At 46.2% G+C, this 17,499-nt stretch overlaps 1 protein-coding gene across 1 annotated transcript; it reads left to right on the top strand.

Annotated features, from left to right (window-relative positions):
- Nucleotides 1–2,102: 2,102 nt before the first annotated feature.
- LOC145799348 (uncharacterized) lies at nt 2,103–3,866 on the top strand. The gene has a single exon (XM_082888908.1). The coding sequence runs from the start codon at nt 2,103–2,105 to the stop codon at nt 3,864–3,866; it is 1,764 nt and encodes a 587-aa protein (XP_082745034.1).
- The last annotated feature ends 13,633 nt before the right edge of the window (nt 3,867–17,499 follow it).

Raw genomic sequence — 17,499 nt, 5'->3', positions numbered from 1 at the left:
ACAATCTATAATCTGTTTTAACAGCTACACCAAACAGCACCATAGCATAATACATATATGTTTTTCAAAACACATATTAGTATAGTTTTTCATAGCAATGGGAAAGAACCTCCTGGTCCCAGAAACCATGTGATAGATCTTTCACCAAATTCACAATCTGTTATGAAAATCATTTTGATCCAAAATAATACTTCAACCGAACTAGGAACTTGTTTGTATTTAGGTATGTACCCAGTTAAACTAGATAACTCCCCAATAGCCGAACTTAAACTTCACGCCACACCTTAAGTTTCATTTAGCCGAACTAAAGTCCTTTGCTCCAACCGAACTAAGAACGGATAATATCCCACGTAGCCGTGCTAGGCCTACATTTATTTTGCCTTTGTACTTAGCACGGTCCAACGATCTGGGCTTAACACTTTTCGTCTCCACTTTGCAGACTCTGACTAGGTTGGCCAGGCACTTCTTTGCACACTCAACCGAGATACTCAACGTCGTTTCAACACTGAGCTAGTACACCGAGCTAATTTATACATAATTTAAGTCCACATGGGCAAATATCAATTTTTAGTAAATTCTCCAGGGGCCATAGCCAAGTTCCGAAAGGATTACCAAATTCTAGACGACATCCATCTTTTCCTCGCTGAGAAGATACCACGCCTTGGGAAAAACAAGGCTTCGTTCCATTTACCGTACTATCCATTATTGAAGCTGGTCTCCGATTCCCAAGCTAGCCACTCATTTGTGAATTCCTTAGGCAAACAAGACTCTGCCCCACTCAGCTCTCCACAAACTCATATAGAATAATAAATGGCATCACCGAGCTAAACCGCCGGCTTGGCCTCAACCTCGGTTTAGCCGAGCTATTTCATCAATACTCTCTTGGCCAAAACGAAGACGGCTGGGTATATTATTTAAGAATAAGAAGACGCTGAGAGAAAATAATTAAAAACACACCGGACAAAGACGTAAATGACGACGATTTTTTTTAGATTTCTGGTAATTTTGAAGACCAAGAAGCCCTAATACCGGAATATGGAATAAACTGGAATAAAGAAGTAGTCGGTATGAATACCTTGGCTTAGCTTGTGCGTTCTTTACTTTTTACTGTTTATAAGATTTGCACCGTGCTAACCGTTTGCCTGTTTCTTTATGCAGATTTGAACCAACTAAAGTCATAGAGCGGGGTCAGTCACGAAGCAAGTGGAGTTTTGGGTGCTTAAAGTCCCATCAATCTACAACTTAATTTTGGACAGGGGTTGGTTGCACGCCATGCAAGCAGTAGTGTCGACCTACCACCAGGTTCTGCGCTTCCCAGCACCAACCGGGAAGGTGGAAGAGGTTTGAAGAGACCAGGTAATGGCAAAACAGTGCTTCATTGCGGTAAACGGTAGCCGAGCCGCCAAGGGCTTCGTTCAAATGATAGAGGGCCCAGAGAGAAAGGAAGTCCTGGAAGACGTAAGAAGAAAGGCCAAGGAAAAATCAGTTGAAGATTTGGTGGAGGTACACGTAGACGAGAATGACCCAAACAAGTTCTTTCTTTTGGGCTCATCCCTGTCCAGCGTCGAGCGACTTGAGTACGTTGACTTTCTGATTTCTAATATGGAAGCCTTCGCATGGACGCCTTACAATATGCTTGGCGTCGACCCTAGTTTCATTTGCCACCAGTTACACGTCTTTCCAAATGCACGGCCAGTCATCCAGAGGACACGTCACTCGGCCTTGCACCATCCTGAGGTAGTGACGGAAGAAGTCAAGAACTTGTTGGAAGTAGGGGCAATAGAAGAAGTGAAATTCCCTCGGTGGATATCCAACACGGTGGTGGTTCCGAAAAAGAACGGCAAGTGGGGGGTGTGCGTTGATTATAAGACGGTCAACTGTGCGTGCCCAAAAGATAGCTTCCCTCTCTCACGAATCGACCAGCTGGTGGACTTGACCGTTGGCTATCAGAGGTTTAGCTTCCTGGATGCATATCGTGGTTACCACCAGATAGCCATGCATAACCAGACCGAGAAATCACTTCATTCACCACTCCAAGAGGCCTGTATTGTTACAAAGTCATGCCGTTCAGACTGAAAAACACCGGGGCAACTTTTCAAAGGATGGTAACCAAGATGTTCGCTTCTCTTCTGGGCCGCACCATGGAAGCCTACATCGACGATATGGTAGTAAAGAGCAGGGAAAAGTCTCAACACCTCGCCGACTTAGCAGAGATGTTTGTTACATTTAAACATCACAAGCTTCGTTTAAATGCCTCCAAGTGCGCCTTCGGAGTCGGCATCGAAATTTTTTTGGGTTTCTTGGTCACGAATCAAAGAATTGAAGCCGACCCTTCCCAAATCAAGGCAATACAAGAGTTGGAGCGCCCAAACTCCACGAAGGACGTGCAACATCTTGCCGGGATGGCAGTCGTGCTGAACAGATTTATAAGCCAGTCTTTAGATCGTTGCAGGCCCTTCTTCAAATCTTTAAAGGCCAAGTTCTTCTGGGACGACGAATGCAACCGTGCATTGGCAGATCTAAAAGTATACCTTTGCTCTGCCCCTATCCTAGTTACACCAAAGCTGGGCGAAGAACTGTATCTCTACTTGGCAGTCTCTCAACATGCGGTGAGCGCGATTTTAGTCCGTGCTGAGGGTACTCAGCACCTTCCCATCTTCTACGTAGGCAAGACCTTGCTCTTGGCTGAATCAAGATATCTGCTGCTAGAAAAATTAGCCCTGGCCCTGATGATGGCTTCTAGAAAACTGGCACACTATTTTCATGCCCACACAATAGTTGTGTTGACCAAGTTTCCACTTAAGGCGCTCTTTGAAAATGCAGACTTTACCGGGAGAATTTTGAAGTGGGCCGTAGAATTGGGGCAGTACGATATCAAGTTCCAACCGCATACCACGATCAAGGCTCAAGCTCTTGCAGACTTTGTGGCAGAGTTTGCCCCTGGAATTCATCCTATTTGCCCGGTTGATGTGGCTGGCGTGGATTTGGCACAGCCCACGGTTCAAGCAATAGGCACGAGTGGTGGATCACAAATGGAAGAAGGGAAAATGCAAGCCAAAGTGGAAAATCCGGATAATTCATCGAAAGACAAGCCCGATCAAGACATGGAAAGAGACCAGAATAAACCAACCAGTATCTTAGAGCTAAGAAGCTCCCAAAACCCATCAGACTGCTGGAAGTTGTTTATTGGCGAGATGTGGAAGCTCTTCGTCGATGGGGCCTCCAACAGACATGGCGCTAGGCTGGGTATCGTGCTGACTTCCCCAGACAGGCTGGTTATCGAGCAAGCAATTATGCTCGGCTTCCCAGCATCCAACAATGAGGCGAAATATGAGGCCTTCCTTGCTATATTGAGAAGTGCATTAAGAATGAAAGTATCGGCTCTTATGGTATTCAGCAACTCCAAGCTGGTGGTCAATCAGGTCTTTGGGGAGTATGAAGCCAGGGATGAAAGAATGGCCAAATATCAGGCACTGGTGCGCGCAGAAATCAAAAAGTTCGCCGCAATAAGAGTGGAACAAATCAACCGCGAAGAAAACAACACAGCTGACGAACTGGCCGGCCTTGCATCCACGCAAACAGCTTTCCCCAATCCTTTGATGATAGAATTCCTACCTCGGCCAAGCATTGAGGAACCAGAAGTGTCCGAAGTACTTTGCGCTAACTTGGGACCATCCTGGATGGACCCCATCATCGCCTTCCTAAAAGACAAGAATTCTACCAGAAGAAAAGAAGGCGGCCAACAAAATCTGGGCCAAATCAGAACGGTTTTGACTCTCTCCATCTGGAGCCTTATACAAGAAGTCTTTCACTGGCCCGTATCTGAAGTGCGTCCACCCCGACAAGGTGGAAGCTTTCCTTTCTGAGGTTCATGAAGGCATCTGCGGGACTCATATTGGGGGCAGGTCTTTGGCTTACCGAGCAATTTTCCAGGGTTATTGGTGGTCGTGCATGCAGGCGGACGCACAAAAATACGTTCGCAGGTGTGAAAAATGTCAAAAATTTGCTCACCAAATCCACTAGCCGGCCAGAGAATTGCTCCCCCTTACAAGTCCTTGGCCGTTTGCGCTTTGGGGGTTGGATATTGTGGGACCACTCCCAGCAGCTCCGGGCAACCGCAAGTTCTTCATCGCTGCTACCGACTACTTCACCAAGTGGGTTGAGGCCGAGCCATTGGTGACCATAAAGGAAAAAGATGTGAAGAAGTTCGTTTGGCAAAATGTTATCACTCGCTTCGGTATACCAAAGGCCCTCATATCGGATAATGGCACTCAGTTCGATAGGAAACTCTTTCGCGAATTTTGCGAGGAGTTAAAGATCAAGTTCTACAACTCAACACCGGCCTACCCTCAATCAAATGGTCAAGCAGAAGCCTCAAACAAGACCATCCTGGATAGGCTGAAGAAGCGGCTAGAGAAAGCCAAAGGGAAGTGGGCTGAAGAACTCCCCAATGTGCTCTGGGCATACCGCACTACACCAAGACGCTCGACTGGGGAAACACCATTCGCCTTGGCCTATGGCATGGAGGCCGTCATGCCACTAGAAATCGGCATGCCAACCATCCGGTCTGAAAGTTTTCAGCCAGACCTGAACAATGAAGCAGTGGCCTTGGAACTTGACCTAGCTGAAGAAAGAAGGGAATGGGCTCTGATCCACATAGCAGCCTATCAGCAAGAGCTCTCCAGAAAATACAACAAGGTCGTGCATCCGAGACTGTTTAAGATCGGAGACTGGGTATTGAGAAAGGTAATGGGCAACACGGTGATCTCTGGCGAAGGCAAACTCGGTGCAAATTGGGAAGGGCCGTATAAGGTGACTGGCCTTGCAAGCAAAGGGGCATACCATCTGGAAGACTTGGATGGTAAAGCTATCCCCAGACCATGGAATGCAGCTAATCTTAAGATTTTTTACTTTTGAAATGTAATCATTTTTGTTACTTAGCCTTTTGAACCTTTAGCCTTTTGACATTTGATGTAAATCGCTAACATGTAATAAAAGATAGCCCTACTTTTTTCTTATGTTATGTGTTTCTGTACAATGACATCACAAGGATATTGGGCCACTATGGATGCCAGGGGCAAGAAGACTAACTTACACTGGGCCAAGCTGACTTTTCCTCGCCGGTGTAGAGACATGCCGCACAAACAGTTGGTGTTCTGCCTAACTTGCCTAAGGGCCGAGCTAATTTTTGCTCGCCTAAAATGAAATGTTGGCGCTTTATCCAACTTTCTTATGGGCCAAGCTGATTTTGCTCGCCCGAGTGAAATGTTGGCGTTTTGCCCAAATTGCAAATGGCTGAGCTGACTTTGCTCGCCCGTGTAAAATGTTGGCGTTCTGACCAACTTGTAAGGGCTGAGTTGATTTTGTTCGCCCGAGTGAAATGTTGGCGTTTTGCCCAAATTACAAAGGGCCGAGCTGACTTTGCTCGCCCGTGTAAAATGTTGGCATTCTGACCAACTTGTAAGGGCTGATTTTGCTCGCCTAAGTGAAATGTTGGCATTTTTCCCAAATTGCAAAGGGCCGAGCTGACTTTGCTCGCCCGTGTAAAATGTTAGTGTTCTGACCAACTTGTAAAGGTGTAGACACGCCCGTGGGCCTCATGCTACAGTTCGGGCTCGATTCGTGTCACGGTTCTTAATCTGAACCAAAGAGTCTAAATCTGGTAAATCGTTTTGAGAAACAGATTTTTGAAAAGAAGTGCCAAACATGGACTGCTTTGCCAGATACAGAGTCGCCACCTAAATATTTTATTTTGGGGGAATTTAGGAAACCCTGACTCGGTGCCAAAGGCCACGTGTCCGTTTTCACCAAAGTTGCCTCGACTCGGGAGCTTGGATACGATTGGGGAAGGTCAGCTATGAGCACCCCCTCTCGCTCGATCCAAAGATCGGCCTCTACTAACCATGATATCCGTTTTTGAAAACGTTATGTGTTCTTATTCCATTTATTAGCCTAGAATTACTATGTTATGCGCGCAGCAAACAAGTATAGACTAGATTGCCTAATTTGGAAATAAGCATTGCATATCCGTTTGTTTTGGAAAAATGTTTTGAAATTTGCTACTCGCAAGTAGGCTAAAACACGGATTTCAATGAGCTATTCCAACTCAGACAATCCAACCTTCACCCACAGGCACTCAAGCAGTTATATCACACAAGCAGCTAGCCTCATGGTAATCATGCTATCATGGTAACACTCACACGCATGCAAGGATGCTAAAGCGTAAATACTTACATCGTACTCCGTACCAAAACAAAGAATTCGTTAGCAATCAATGCATGATCCAAGTCCATGTTTAAATGTCTAATGCAACGCATACGGAATGTCACTAGAGTAGGCTCGGCTATTCTATGAATGACATGTGAAAATGCACAAGTAGCATGTATTCAAGTTAGATTTGAAATACTAATGCAGTTAGCATGATGCGCCGAGCCCGGTGCATGCAAGACAAATGTGTGGATGCATGCATGCATAGCATAAGGTATGCTAAATTAAACATGACCTATTACTAACCATCAAAGCAGGTAAGTAAAAGGGAGAAAGAAGTGGGGGTTGGAAGACATGCACACACTCACCCACACTTATTACAAATTCGCCCTCGCTCGGAAGGACCAAAAGAATAATACAATACGAATAATGAATTAACTAACCTAGCTAATTAATTATTACAGACCAACTAAATTAATTAAACAAGTTAATCAACGTAAGAAAGCAAGGAAAAAGGGCCTCGGGAAGAGGGCTTAATGCATGCGTGCTCGGGTCTCGCTCGGAAGTCCATTGCCATGCGCAAGCTGCCTCTGTTTTCCCTGCTCTGCCCCTCTGAAAACTTCTAAAGTCTCAAAATTGCTTCCCTGGACATTGGGGGACACCACCGGCTGAGGAGAATAGCCACCAGCAGTAAGATGTGATCATCGGCTGTTGATGAAGCTATCGGCCGCGGATAGATTGCTGGTCGGCACTATGTGTAGTCGATCGGCAGAAAGTTCCTGCAGAATCTGTTTGACAGCAGCAGAGAACAGAGCTTCGCATGGCAATGCAATTCATGCAATGTATGCACCAACCATATCCCTTATCATGTTTATTACTCAAAGGGACATGGTCCTTGGTTCTCGGACCATCCATCGCGCATTTCAATGCGTGATGGCCCAAGAGACCAAATTATGCATTTTGATTTCAAATGACATGCAAATCAATTAAACACATAAAGCCCAACCTCTATCATACTCAATTCAAAAGGCAAAGCATGCATGCTCTATGCAATGCAACCTAGGCATGGAGGCTAAGTATGCAAAATGAACATGAGGACAAGTATGCAAGTTAGCAAACATGCAAAGTGTAATCTTAACCATGCACACATGCAAGGCATGTAACATGTTAGGAAACTTAGCAAGAAATGCATGCCAAATGCAACACCATTTAAACATGCAACAAAATGTCATGAGCCAAGTACCTAAGCATGCAAACATGCATGCAAACATGGTTGAATACCTAAGCATATAGAAGTAACTTTCAAGCACACTTAAAAGGGGCAAACATTGAGCATAAGATACCAACCTCTTAAAGCATTAAAGGAGCATCAAATGCAAGCATACAAGCATGTTATAAGGACTGAAATGACATGATAAGTGGTTCCAAACCACTAAAACAAAGCAAGTAAAGCATGCTAGAAGAGTCAACACTCAAGGCCTACAAGGGAGATTGCATGGTAGCTATACAAAGCAAAGCATGGATGACCCAAATGACCAAAAACAGACCTCAAGCTAAAACATGCATAAAAGCTTCACAAAGCTAAGCCAAAACAAGTAAACATGGTGGTCTAAATGCTAAGCACATGTTAAGGCAATTCATGGCATTACAAGACAAGTATGCATAGCAAGCATGGTGTGTCTAAACCAAATTAAAACAATGCCATTCCATGGCAAAATAAGCATAAATAACAGCTAAGGCATGGTCAACAAGAGCCTAAGCTAGGTGCTCCCTCAAGAGGCAAAAAGTGCCCTTTTCAAGGACAACAAGGAGAGGGGGTGGCCCTCTCCTTCTTGGGACCTCAAGGCACCATCCTCACCTCTGAAATCCCTCAAGATTTCAGTGGTGAGGAGGCCCAAACACCAAGGTCTCGGAGCTCACCCAAAATGGCACAAAATGGAGCCTTACAAGGCTTAAGAAGGGTCAAACAACTCCAAAGCTTGAAACAACCTCAAACAAATATTTAGAGGACCTAAAAATAGAACTTTTTTATGTTATACACAAAGCTCAAATACAGTTTCAAGGTAAGCTAAAAGGCTATACAAGAAAGGGGTAAAAAGGGAGAAAGTTGTTACCCTTGAAGACTTCCTTCACAAATGAAGCTCCAGCAGCTTCTTTAGCTCCAAACTGGCTCCAAGAACTCCAAGAACACTCCTTTGGCCCTCAATAACCAAGAAAAGGTGTAATGGTGGGTGTTTGTGTGCAAAAGTAAGACCAAACACACACTAAACTAACAAGAAAGGAAAATATAGAGATGGAATAGATACAAATTCCTAACCCTAATGTCAAAGCTCTCTAAAAATGTTGTCTAACCCTAATGCCAAGAGAGGAGCCCTCTTCTTATAGGCAACTCCCTCTTGTAAGGCTTCCAAAACAAGCCATCCAAGAGGAAAATCCCTCAATACACGTGTATGGAGGGGAACAGAGTGGGTGCCAGTTATCACAGCTGGCACAAAATATCTACTAAAAGTAGATAAACAGTGGTCGGCCATCCAAAATTTCCATTTTGGCAAAATAAATGGCCGATCGGCAACAAAGAGTGCCGACCGGCAATATATATTGCCGATGGCATAGAATCACTGGCCGGTGGACTCAAGCCATGGCCGGTGATGTGTGAGGATGCCTCACAAGGCACTCCTTGCCCCTCCAAGGCAAAACACAAGTGTTTGGTGCAAAATCAGACACAAACACAGTCGAGTCGAGAGATCTTGAGACAAGGCGCGCAACCGAGACCTCCGGGAACTCAAGACGAACACAAACAAGGGTAATCACCAAGTGTTCCAATGGTGACGTCCAAGTATTGAGGACGGTCAAAAATGGGGTGTCTACAAAGGGCTGAGCTGATTTTGCTCGCCCGAGTGAAATTTTCCCAAATTGCAAAGGGCCGAGCTGACTTTGCTCGCCCGTGTAAAATGTTGGCGTTCTAACCAACTTGAAAGGGCCGAGCTGATTTCGCTCGCCCATGTAAAATGTTGGCGTTTTGCCCAACTTCCTACGGGCCGAGCTGATTTTGTTCGCTCGACGAAAAAGTTTGCGTTTTTTCCAATTGGTGTAAGGGCTAAGCTGATTTTGCTCACCCGAGCTAGAACTTGTATTCGACAGACATTTCATAGACATTTCAAGTCAAAGAAAATTTGCTCATTATCACTGAGATATTAACGATCGCACAGAAATAGATACAAGGCGGGCAAAAAGTTGAAGTTTTCATTAATTGAGCAAGTTAGATTACAAAAGTGGGGCCAAGCCCGGTTACATAAAAAATAAAAAAAAAGAGAGAAAAAAGAATGGAAGATCAGTCCAAATCTACGTGAGTAGACTACTCGGCCAATCCCTCCTCGGCCTCGTCTGCCACAGCATCCACCACCGCGACAACCTCCTGCTTGGTCTCTCGCTCTTCGGCCCCCTCAGAAGCTTCAGGAGGATTTTGCTCGGTTAGTTGCACGGTGGCAGCTTCCGCTGCGGCTGCCTGCTTAGCCTCTTCGATGAGCCTCTTTTGCATGGCGCTGGCATAAGCTTGCATGTAGGTTGGGATGAAGGCAGCAGGCGGCTTTGAAACACCTCGGCGTCTTGACCAAGGCCAAGTTTTTCCACGGCGGCTTTCCAACCGCACTAAAAAAAGATGTCCTTGGTCCCCTGAACATGCCGCTCATATGCTCTTTCACCTTCTGCATAACCTCGATCCTCAGCTTCGTCGACCTCCTTGTCTAGCGCGGCCTTGTGGGCGTCACGGAGTTTGTGGAGCTTGGCGATGTATCGAGCCTTGGTCATCTGAAGGGCCCTCTGCTTCTCTTCATTTGCCCGGGCTAACCATTCAAAAAGCTTGTCGCGCTCAAGTGCTGTTTCTTCTTGCGCAGCCTTCAGTTTCGCCAGCTCGGCCGTCTTGGCCTTGTTGTCAGTTATGGCCTCCCGTAAACTTTTTCGCATGGCAATCATTCGATCGTGGGCCAGATAATTCTTTTGCGCGGCCTGCACAACGAATGAAAATGTTAGAACTTTGCAACCGAGCAGACATTTGACAACAAGAGAACTTACAAACTTACCAATACTATTGACTTTGCTGTCGAGCAGAGCACCTTTAGGTCAGATAGCTCCTCGTGCTTCTTCATGTCGGCGGGAAGGAGCAGCCCCTTGGTAATGTTGAAACCGAGAGAGTAATCCTTGTCTGCGTAGACTAAGTCCGCAGTGGAGACAGCCCGACCTTTGTATGTTAACTCGGGCAACCAAACCGAGGAGGCACCGGATCGTGCGGATGGCCCGGTGATCGGTTGTTCGGTCTGGTCACCCAAGTCGGTAGAAGCATGTTCGGTTGAATCTTCATCGGCTAGATGTTATTCGGTCTGACTTTTTCTCGGTCTCTTTTTCGATCGACCCGCAGCTTGTTCGCTGGCCAGAGCCAGCACAACCCCCTTCTCTTGCACGACCGGCGTGAAAGAAGTTCCCCCAGATGCCTCCGGTGGCTGGGAGTCGATCGCCTCACCGGTGATCATTGACTTGATAGCTCGGATCTTGGCCATTTCTTGCTCGGCAGTCAAAGGGACTAGTTTGATCTGTGGAAGGCTAAGATCTGGTTTTGAAGAAGATGCACGCAGAAAGTCGGTCACCCTGCGCTTGCGCGGCGCCGTGTAGCGGTAGCTTGGTTCGAAGCCGAGCAGCTTGGGTGATTCTCGCTCCTCAACCGGATAGCGCAACAAAACCCTTATAGCCTCTTGGTTAGTGCGGGAGTAATCCTCTGCCAAGAGTTTATAATCTGTAACAAGAAGACAAGTGTTAGATCGACGGTAAAAAGATCAAATCAGAAAGAAAACAATACATATTCGCCGAGACACTCACCGGCGCTCCCAAAATCTTTTCTAATGTGCCAGCCCAGTATTGGCGCCTCGGTGTCCTCATAACGACCGGACACCCACAGGAAGTCATCATCGTTTGTTTCTTTGTCCGGATTACCTTCGATGAGTTTTGCTCGGCCTTTTCTGACCTTCAGATACCAGCAAAGCCCACCTTTATTTTTGCTAAGACTATATTGGTGAAATATCTCAGCGAAGCTGAGATTTAGACCGAGTATTCTATTTAGCTCGATCACACCGTTTATTATTTTGTATGTATTTTTGGAGACTTGGGTCGGGCACAGCCTTGTCTGTCTTAAAAACTCGCAGATCAGCAGTTGGACCGGGAAGCGCAGGCCTCCTTCTACTATGGACACCACCATGAAGGGGCATTTGTCCAGCTCGCCCCAGGGAGTGTCTCATTTCTTGGCGAGCTCCAAGTGGACATCATCTGGAATGTTGTACTCTCTATGGAACTCGGCCAGTGCCCCGGGAGAATTCACCATGAACCGATACTTCCCCATTTATCTCGATTTTATTTATTGGGGTATTTTAGGTCGTATCCCGGTGAAAAGTTTTTGAGTGTTTGCTCGGACTTTGAGCTTCACTGGTGGTAACGCTGGATGGGCCTGGTCAGTCCTAGTTTGTTCTGCATTATTAAGAAATAAGTCCAAGGATTAGCGCGGCATAAATTGTACAGCTCCAACAGGGAAGTGTCTAGCTCGGTTTAGGATCTTGGGGCGTTTGATCGGTTTACTTTTCCTATCTCAACTTCACTAACTGGCCGACCTGGCCTTCCTAGATCGGTTCTGGGCCCCTAGTTGCAGCTCGGTCTCATCCTCAAAACAAGACCACAAACAGGTTTTTGCCCTGCTAAATCCTATTTATAGATCAAAAGGTTGAGTTTTGCTCGGTCTCGCTCGCAGTTCAGGATGTTTATCCTAAATTTGGAATTTATGCATTGAAACTTGGGGAAACAAGGGGCATGGGAGCCCCATCTACTTCTCCGATTCTAGTTTTCCCTAGGGTGTACCAGTGTTACCCCAAACAGGGGGCACTGGTAAGATTCTAACAGTCCAGTTAAAAACTAGGAAAACAGAGATGAAGAACTTGAAGAACGTAAACAGAAATACGAGGGAAGGGTAGAGAAACTTACTGATATCGGGTGCCAAGCAAAGATCAGTCGACAACAAGCTTGATTGCAGCTTCTGAAGGAACAGAAATGGACGAAGATGAGGCGAAGAGCAGTAGTGTCTGTGATGGTAGAAGCTTGGAGATTTGGAGGCTAGGGTTTTGGCTCGAGAGAGAAGGTGAACAGTAAGGGCGTGTGTGACCCCTCGTGTGCGTATATAAAGGAAGGGGGAAGCCAAAGGGCGGCAACTGTTTGAATTTTGCGTGTGAGGAAGACAGTTGTGGGGCTGCACGGGCCCAATGATGTGAAGCCATGTGGCGGCGAAAAGACAGTTCTGTCAGTACGGCTGTATGATCGATGACAAGACTACTGGCGCAATTTAGAAGACCAACCAAATAAGATAGCTCGGTCATGGCGTTAATCCCAATCACGCTCAGCTCAGATGGGATTAAGGAGCAATTGAGAGGGAGATTTGCGCCGGACAAGTACGACCGAGCTACGGTAACGCGAGTTATAACGGACCTTGTGAGAGCCGGACTATTTGCTCGGTCGGAGTGGTTCCTCGGCCCATCACGCTGGGCCGAGCTAGATTTGTCGACCGGAGCATGAAGTCATGCGTGTGCCAGACCGAGCTGTGATTAGGCTAGGCATTCGGTTGGATCCACAATGGTGCGTCTGGACCGAGCCAAGCACAGTCCGGAAAGAATATAGGTCGGGGCGAAGGCCGGTACGCCTCACGGCTAATCAGTCCGGAAGGACTATCTTCTTACAGCCCGGCCGTGAAGATCATGGTTGTGTTTCTTCCCAAGGGATAGGTCGGTTGTGATATTCCGGTTGAGTGTGCCACCTGGACCAATGATGTGATGGAGGAGAAATCCACTCCTGGCACGCGTCAATACCATTCGGCAGTTCCACACATGCTGTTTGGAGGTTTTAGCCTTTACACGCGTAAGGTAGTGAGAAGCAAGCACTGCCATCTGTCCAGGGAAGGACAACAGAGGTAGTGTGAGCACAATCCCTGAGGCTGCATGGCGAGCCTAGAAAAATGAGAAATGGGGGACGTTGAAGGTAAGCAATCTGAACAACTCTCTCTCTCTCAAGAAAGTGCTTTCTTCTTCCTCTTCAAGTGGTCTGGCTTGATCGTCGGAGGGTCTATTCGGCAACACACCGCCGGGCAGCTCATCGTTTTTCTGTTTCCAGGTCAGGCGTCGTTACGTGAGGCTTGAGTTCAAGGAGTACGGAAAGCAAAGGATATTTCACCCCCGTACAGTACCAATACCCTAATTTAGATGCACTCCGTGCTGCGCTTCGGTATCGCGATCGAGGTTGGGCCCAGCTACTTAATTTTGAACCGACATACAGATACAACAGTAAGAGGAAGACCAGGATGACAAATTTCCTTTTGGAACCTTCACCAGAACCAGATCCAACCCTTCCACAAATCAACCTTATTCCACTAACCGAAGAACAAGAGATGGCAAAGCGCCGAGCTGTGCGAGCCCTAATCACTGAGACAACTTCAATTCCACATGGTGGGTTTCAAACTGAGACAACTCCAACTGGTCAAACAGTTGATGCAGTGGTGGCCTTCCCAACAGCCCAAGTCTCGTCAACCCGGTCGAGGAAGCGCGCTCGCACTCCGTCAACCAAACCACAACACCTTGTGAACGACGATGACACCTTGCTCCCTCAGTCTTTGCGACCGAGCCCAGAGCCCGTAGGTTCTGACCAGGCTAGCCCTTCTGAATGGGCACCAAAAATAACTTTCAAGAATCGAGCCATCACGAACACAGACTCAGTGGTGGCTGACAAAGACAACACACTTGCTTTCAACTTGGCCAAGAGCGTATGTCTGCCACCCGACATGGAACACCATGACCATCTTACCGAGCTTAAGGCCATCTGCTCGGCTACTAAGTCGATGGTGCTGGTAAGTGCTTAACTCTATTTGTTTCTCCATTTCCATTTTTCCCAGCAGTTTGCTCGGTTTTTGTCCTGATCTCACATTCCCTCTGTAGGCTATGCAAAAGAACTACGTTGCTCATAAGCGCATGCTAGAGCTACGTAAGACAGCTCAGTTGGCCATGGTAGATGTCAATACTAAAACAGCTGAGCTGAAAGAAGATAAGGAAAAAATGACCGGGCTCGAATCTGAAGTAGCCCGTCTTACTGAACTAGTTAACTTGGTAGAGGCAAACAAACAGAAGGCTCTGGCAGAGCGGAAAGACCGCTATCTACGTGAGTTGGCCAAGCTCGAGAGAAAGAAAGACGCCGAGATTGCCGAACTAAACAAGAAAATGGAGGACGCTGAAGACAAGGGCTTCAAGGAAGGTAAGGCCACTTACATCCTGCAATGTGAAGCTGCAAAAGATATATTCTTCAAATACGGATGGAAGGCGGCTGTAACAAAGCTCGGTTATGGTGAAAAAACCAAGGTCTTCTAGAACCCTCCTCCCCATTTCATTCCAACCTATATGGTGAACTATGCTAACGCAGTCCAACAAAAGTTCCTTCAAGAAGGGGAGGAGGACGAGGTCCCTATTCCTAAAAACAACACCCAGCTCGGCCGCCAGTCTATCTCTCCCACTCCAGTGGACTCCATCCCACCTTTGCTTGTTGTGACTAACGTGGTGCCTTCGACCAAGCTCAACCAAGGTGCGCTTTCCACAACCGAGCTACCTTTGGGTGAAGCCCGGGTTGATTTGGACGTCGATTTGGAAGATCTTTTCTCCTGATTGTTCTTTTTCTCTTTTTTTTTTTTCCTATTATCAATAGAGTTTGTAACCGGGCTATAGCCCCACCTTTGTAATGCACTTTGGAATGAAATCTTCAATTTCTTCATCTTTTGGTTCGGTTATGCTTTGTCTTGTAATTTATCTTCTTTTTGTGGCCGAGATAAGAGCTTTGACAACTGCTTGCTGTGTTGGTTATACCTGCCTACTTTTTCCAGCCAACCACCCTTCAGCCCAGATCCTTATCTCGGCTGAAGAGTACTCAAAGTTGGTTTTTTCAGCCAACCTCTCTTCAGCCGAGATCCTTATCGCGGCTAAAGAGTACCCAAAGTTAGTTATTCCAGCCAACCACTATTCAACCTAGATCCTTATCCTGCCCGAAGAGTACTCAAAGTTGGTTATTCCTGCCAACCTCTATCTAGCCTAGATCCTTATCCCGGCTGAAGAGTACTCAAAGTTGGTTATTCCAGCCAACCACTCTTCAGCCTAGATCCTTATCTCGGCTGAAGAGTACTCAGAGTTGGTTATTCCTGCCAACCTCTCTTCAGCCTAGATCCTTATCCTGGCTGAAGAGTACTCAAAGTTGGTTATTCCAGCCAACCACTCTTCAGCCTAGATCCTTATCCCGGCTGAAGAGTACTCAAAGTTGGTTATTCCAGTCAACCTCTCTTCAGCTTAGATCCTTATCTCGGCTGAAGAGTACTCAAAATTGGTTATTCCAGCCAACCTCTCTTCAGCCTAGATCCTTATCCTGGCTGAAGAGTACTCAAAGTTGGTTATTCCAGCCAAACCTCTCTTCGACCTAGATCCTTATCCTGGCTGAAGAGTACTCAAAGTTGGTTATTCTAGCTAACCTCTCTTCAGCCTAGATCCTTATCCTGGCTAAAGAGTACTCATAGTTGGTTATTCCAGCCAACCACTCTTCTGTTGCCCCTAGCTAATACTGTCTAAGAACAACTTTACAATAAAAAGAGAAACTACTTGTTTTACAGTGAGAAGATTTATGCTGAAAGAGAAATTACTTGTTTTATTAGAGAAAGAAAAATTACAAGTATTTCAAGGAAAGCTAAAAATAAAATAGTTTGAGATTGACAGTGTTCCATAGCCTGGGTACAGCCTTGCTGTCTCTATCTTCCAAGTGATATGCCTATTTTCCTGCTAAACCAAGCACTTTGTATGGTCCTTCCCAATTAGGCTCTAACTTGCCATCTCCGGGTACCAAAGTGTTTCTCATTACTTTGCGTAGCACCCAATCTCCAATCTTGAATTGCCTCGGATGTACCGTCTTGTTATATTTTCTGGATAACTCTTGCTGGTATGAGATAATGTGAACCAGTGCTCTTTCTCTTCTCTCTTCTCTCTTCTCTCTTCTACTAGGTTAAGTTCCAGGGTTATGGCTTCTCCATTCAAGTCCGGGTCAAAATTTTCACTTCTAATGGTGGGGAGGCCTACTTCCAGTGGGATTACTGCCTCCATGCCATAGGCCAAAGAAAATGGCGTTTCACCAGTTGACAGCCGAGGGTGGTGCGGTAAGCCCATAGAACATGAGGAAGCTCCTCAACCCACTTGCCTTTTTCCCTTTCCAACCTTTTCTTCAAACCATCCAAGACAACTTTGTTTGATGCTTCTGCCTGGTCATTTGCTTGAGGGTATGTTAGTGTAGAGTTGTAGAATTCTATCTTGTATTCCTCGCAGAAGCCCCTAAAGACCTTGCCGTCGAACTGAGTGCCATTATCGGATATCAGAGCCTTTGGAATGCCGAATCAGGTTATGATATTCTGCCAGACGAAATTTTTAACATATTTCTCCTTTATTGATGCGAGCGCTTCAGCCTCTACCCACTTCGTGAAGTAATCCGTTGCTGCGAGAAAGAACTTTCTGCTGCCGGGTGCTGTTGGAAGTGGTCCTACTATGTCCAAGCCCCACATTGCAAAAAGCCATGGGCTAGTTAATGGTAGAAGCTCTTTGGCTAGTTGATGTATTTGGTGTGCGAACTTCTGACATTTCTCGCACTTCTTGACATACTTCTCTGAATCTGCTTGCATGTAAGGCCACCAATATCCTTGTGAAATTGCTTTGTAGGCCAATGATCTTCCCCCTTTGTGGCTTCTACATTCGCCTTCGTGTATCTCGAATAAGAATGCCTCGACCTTGCTAGGATGGACACATTTCAAGTAAGGTCTTGTGAAGGATTTTTTGTATAACACCAAGGATAGAGAGAGCCAAAATCACTGCGACTTTGCTCTGATCTTGTTGGCCTCTTTCTTCTCTTCAGGTAAGATGCCGTCTTTTAAGAATACAATAATGGAATCCATCCATGAAAGGCCTAGTTCGGCACAGCATACCTCTGTTACTTCGGGTTCTTCAATACTTGGTCTGGGTAAGAAGTCAATCAGTAATGGATGTGGAATAGATGTGTCTGCCATGGAGGCAAAACCTGCAAGTTCGTCTGCTCTGCTGTTTTCGTCTCGATTGATCTGCTCTATTTGCACTACTTCGAACTGCATGATCTCCTTTCTGACTAACTCTTGGTACTTAGCCATCCTCTCATCTTTTGCCTCGTAGT

Source organism: Camellia sinensis, chromosome 9, assembly GCF_055761805.1.
Source record: "Camellia sinensis isolate YWXY chromosome 9, ASM5576180v1, whole genome shotgun sequence".
In the NCBI taxonomy this organism is placed as follows: Eukaryota; Viridiplantae; Streptophyta; class Magnoliopsida; order Ericales; family Theaceae; genus Camellia; species Camellia sinensis.
This window is presented reverse-complemented; position numbering and strand designations above follow the sequence as displayed.

Bases quoted from the DNA above. Each gene is read 5' to 3' on its own strand.
- LOC145799348 (XM_082888908.1), top strand. From the start codon at position 2,103: ATGGTAACCAAGATGTTCGCTTCTCTTCTGGGCCGCACCATGGAAGCC.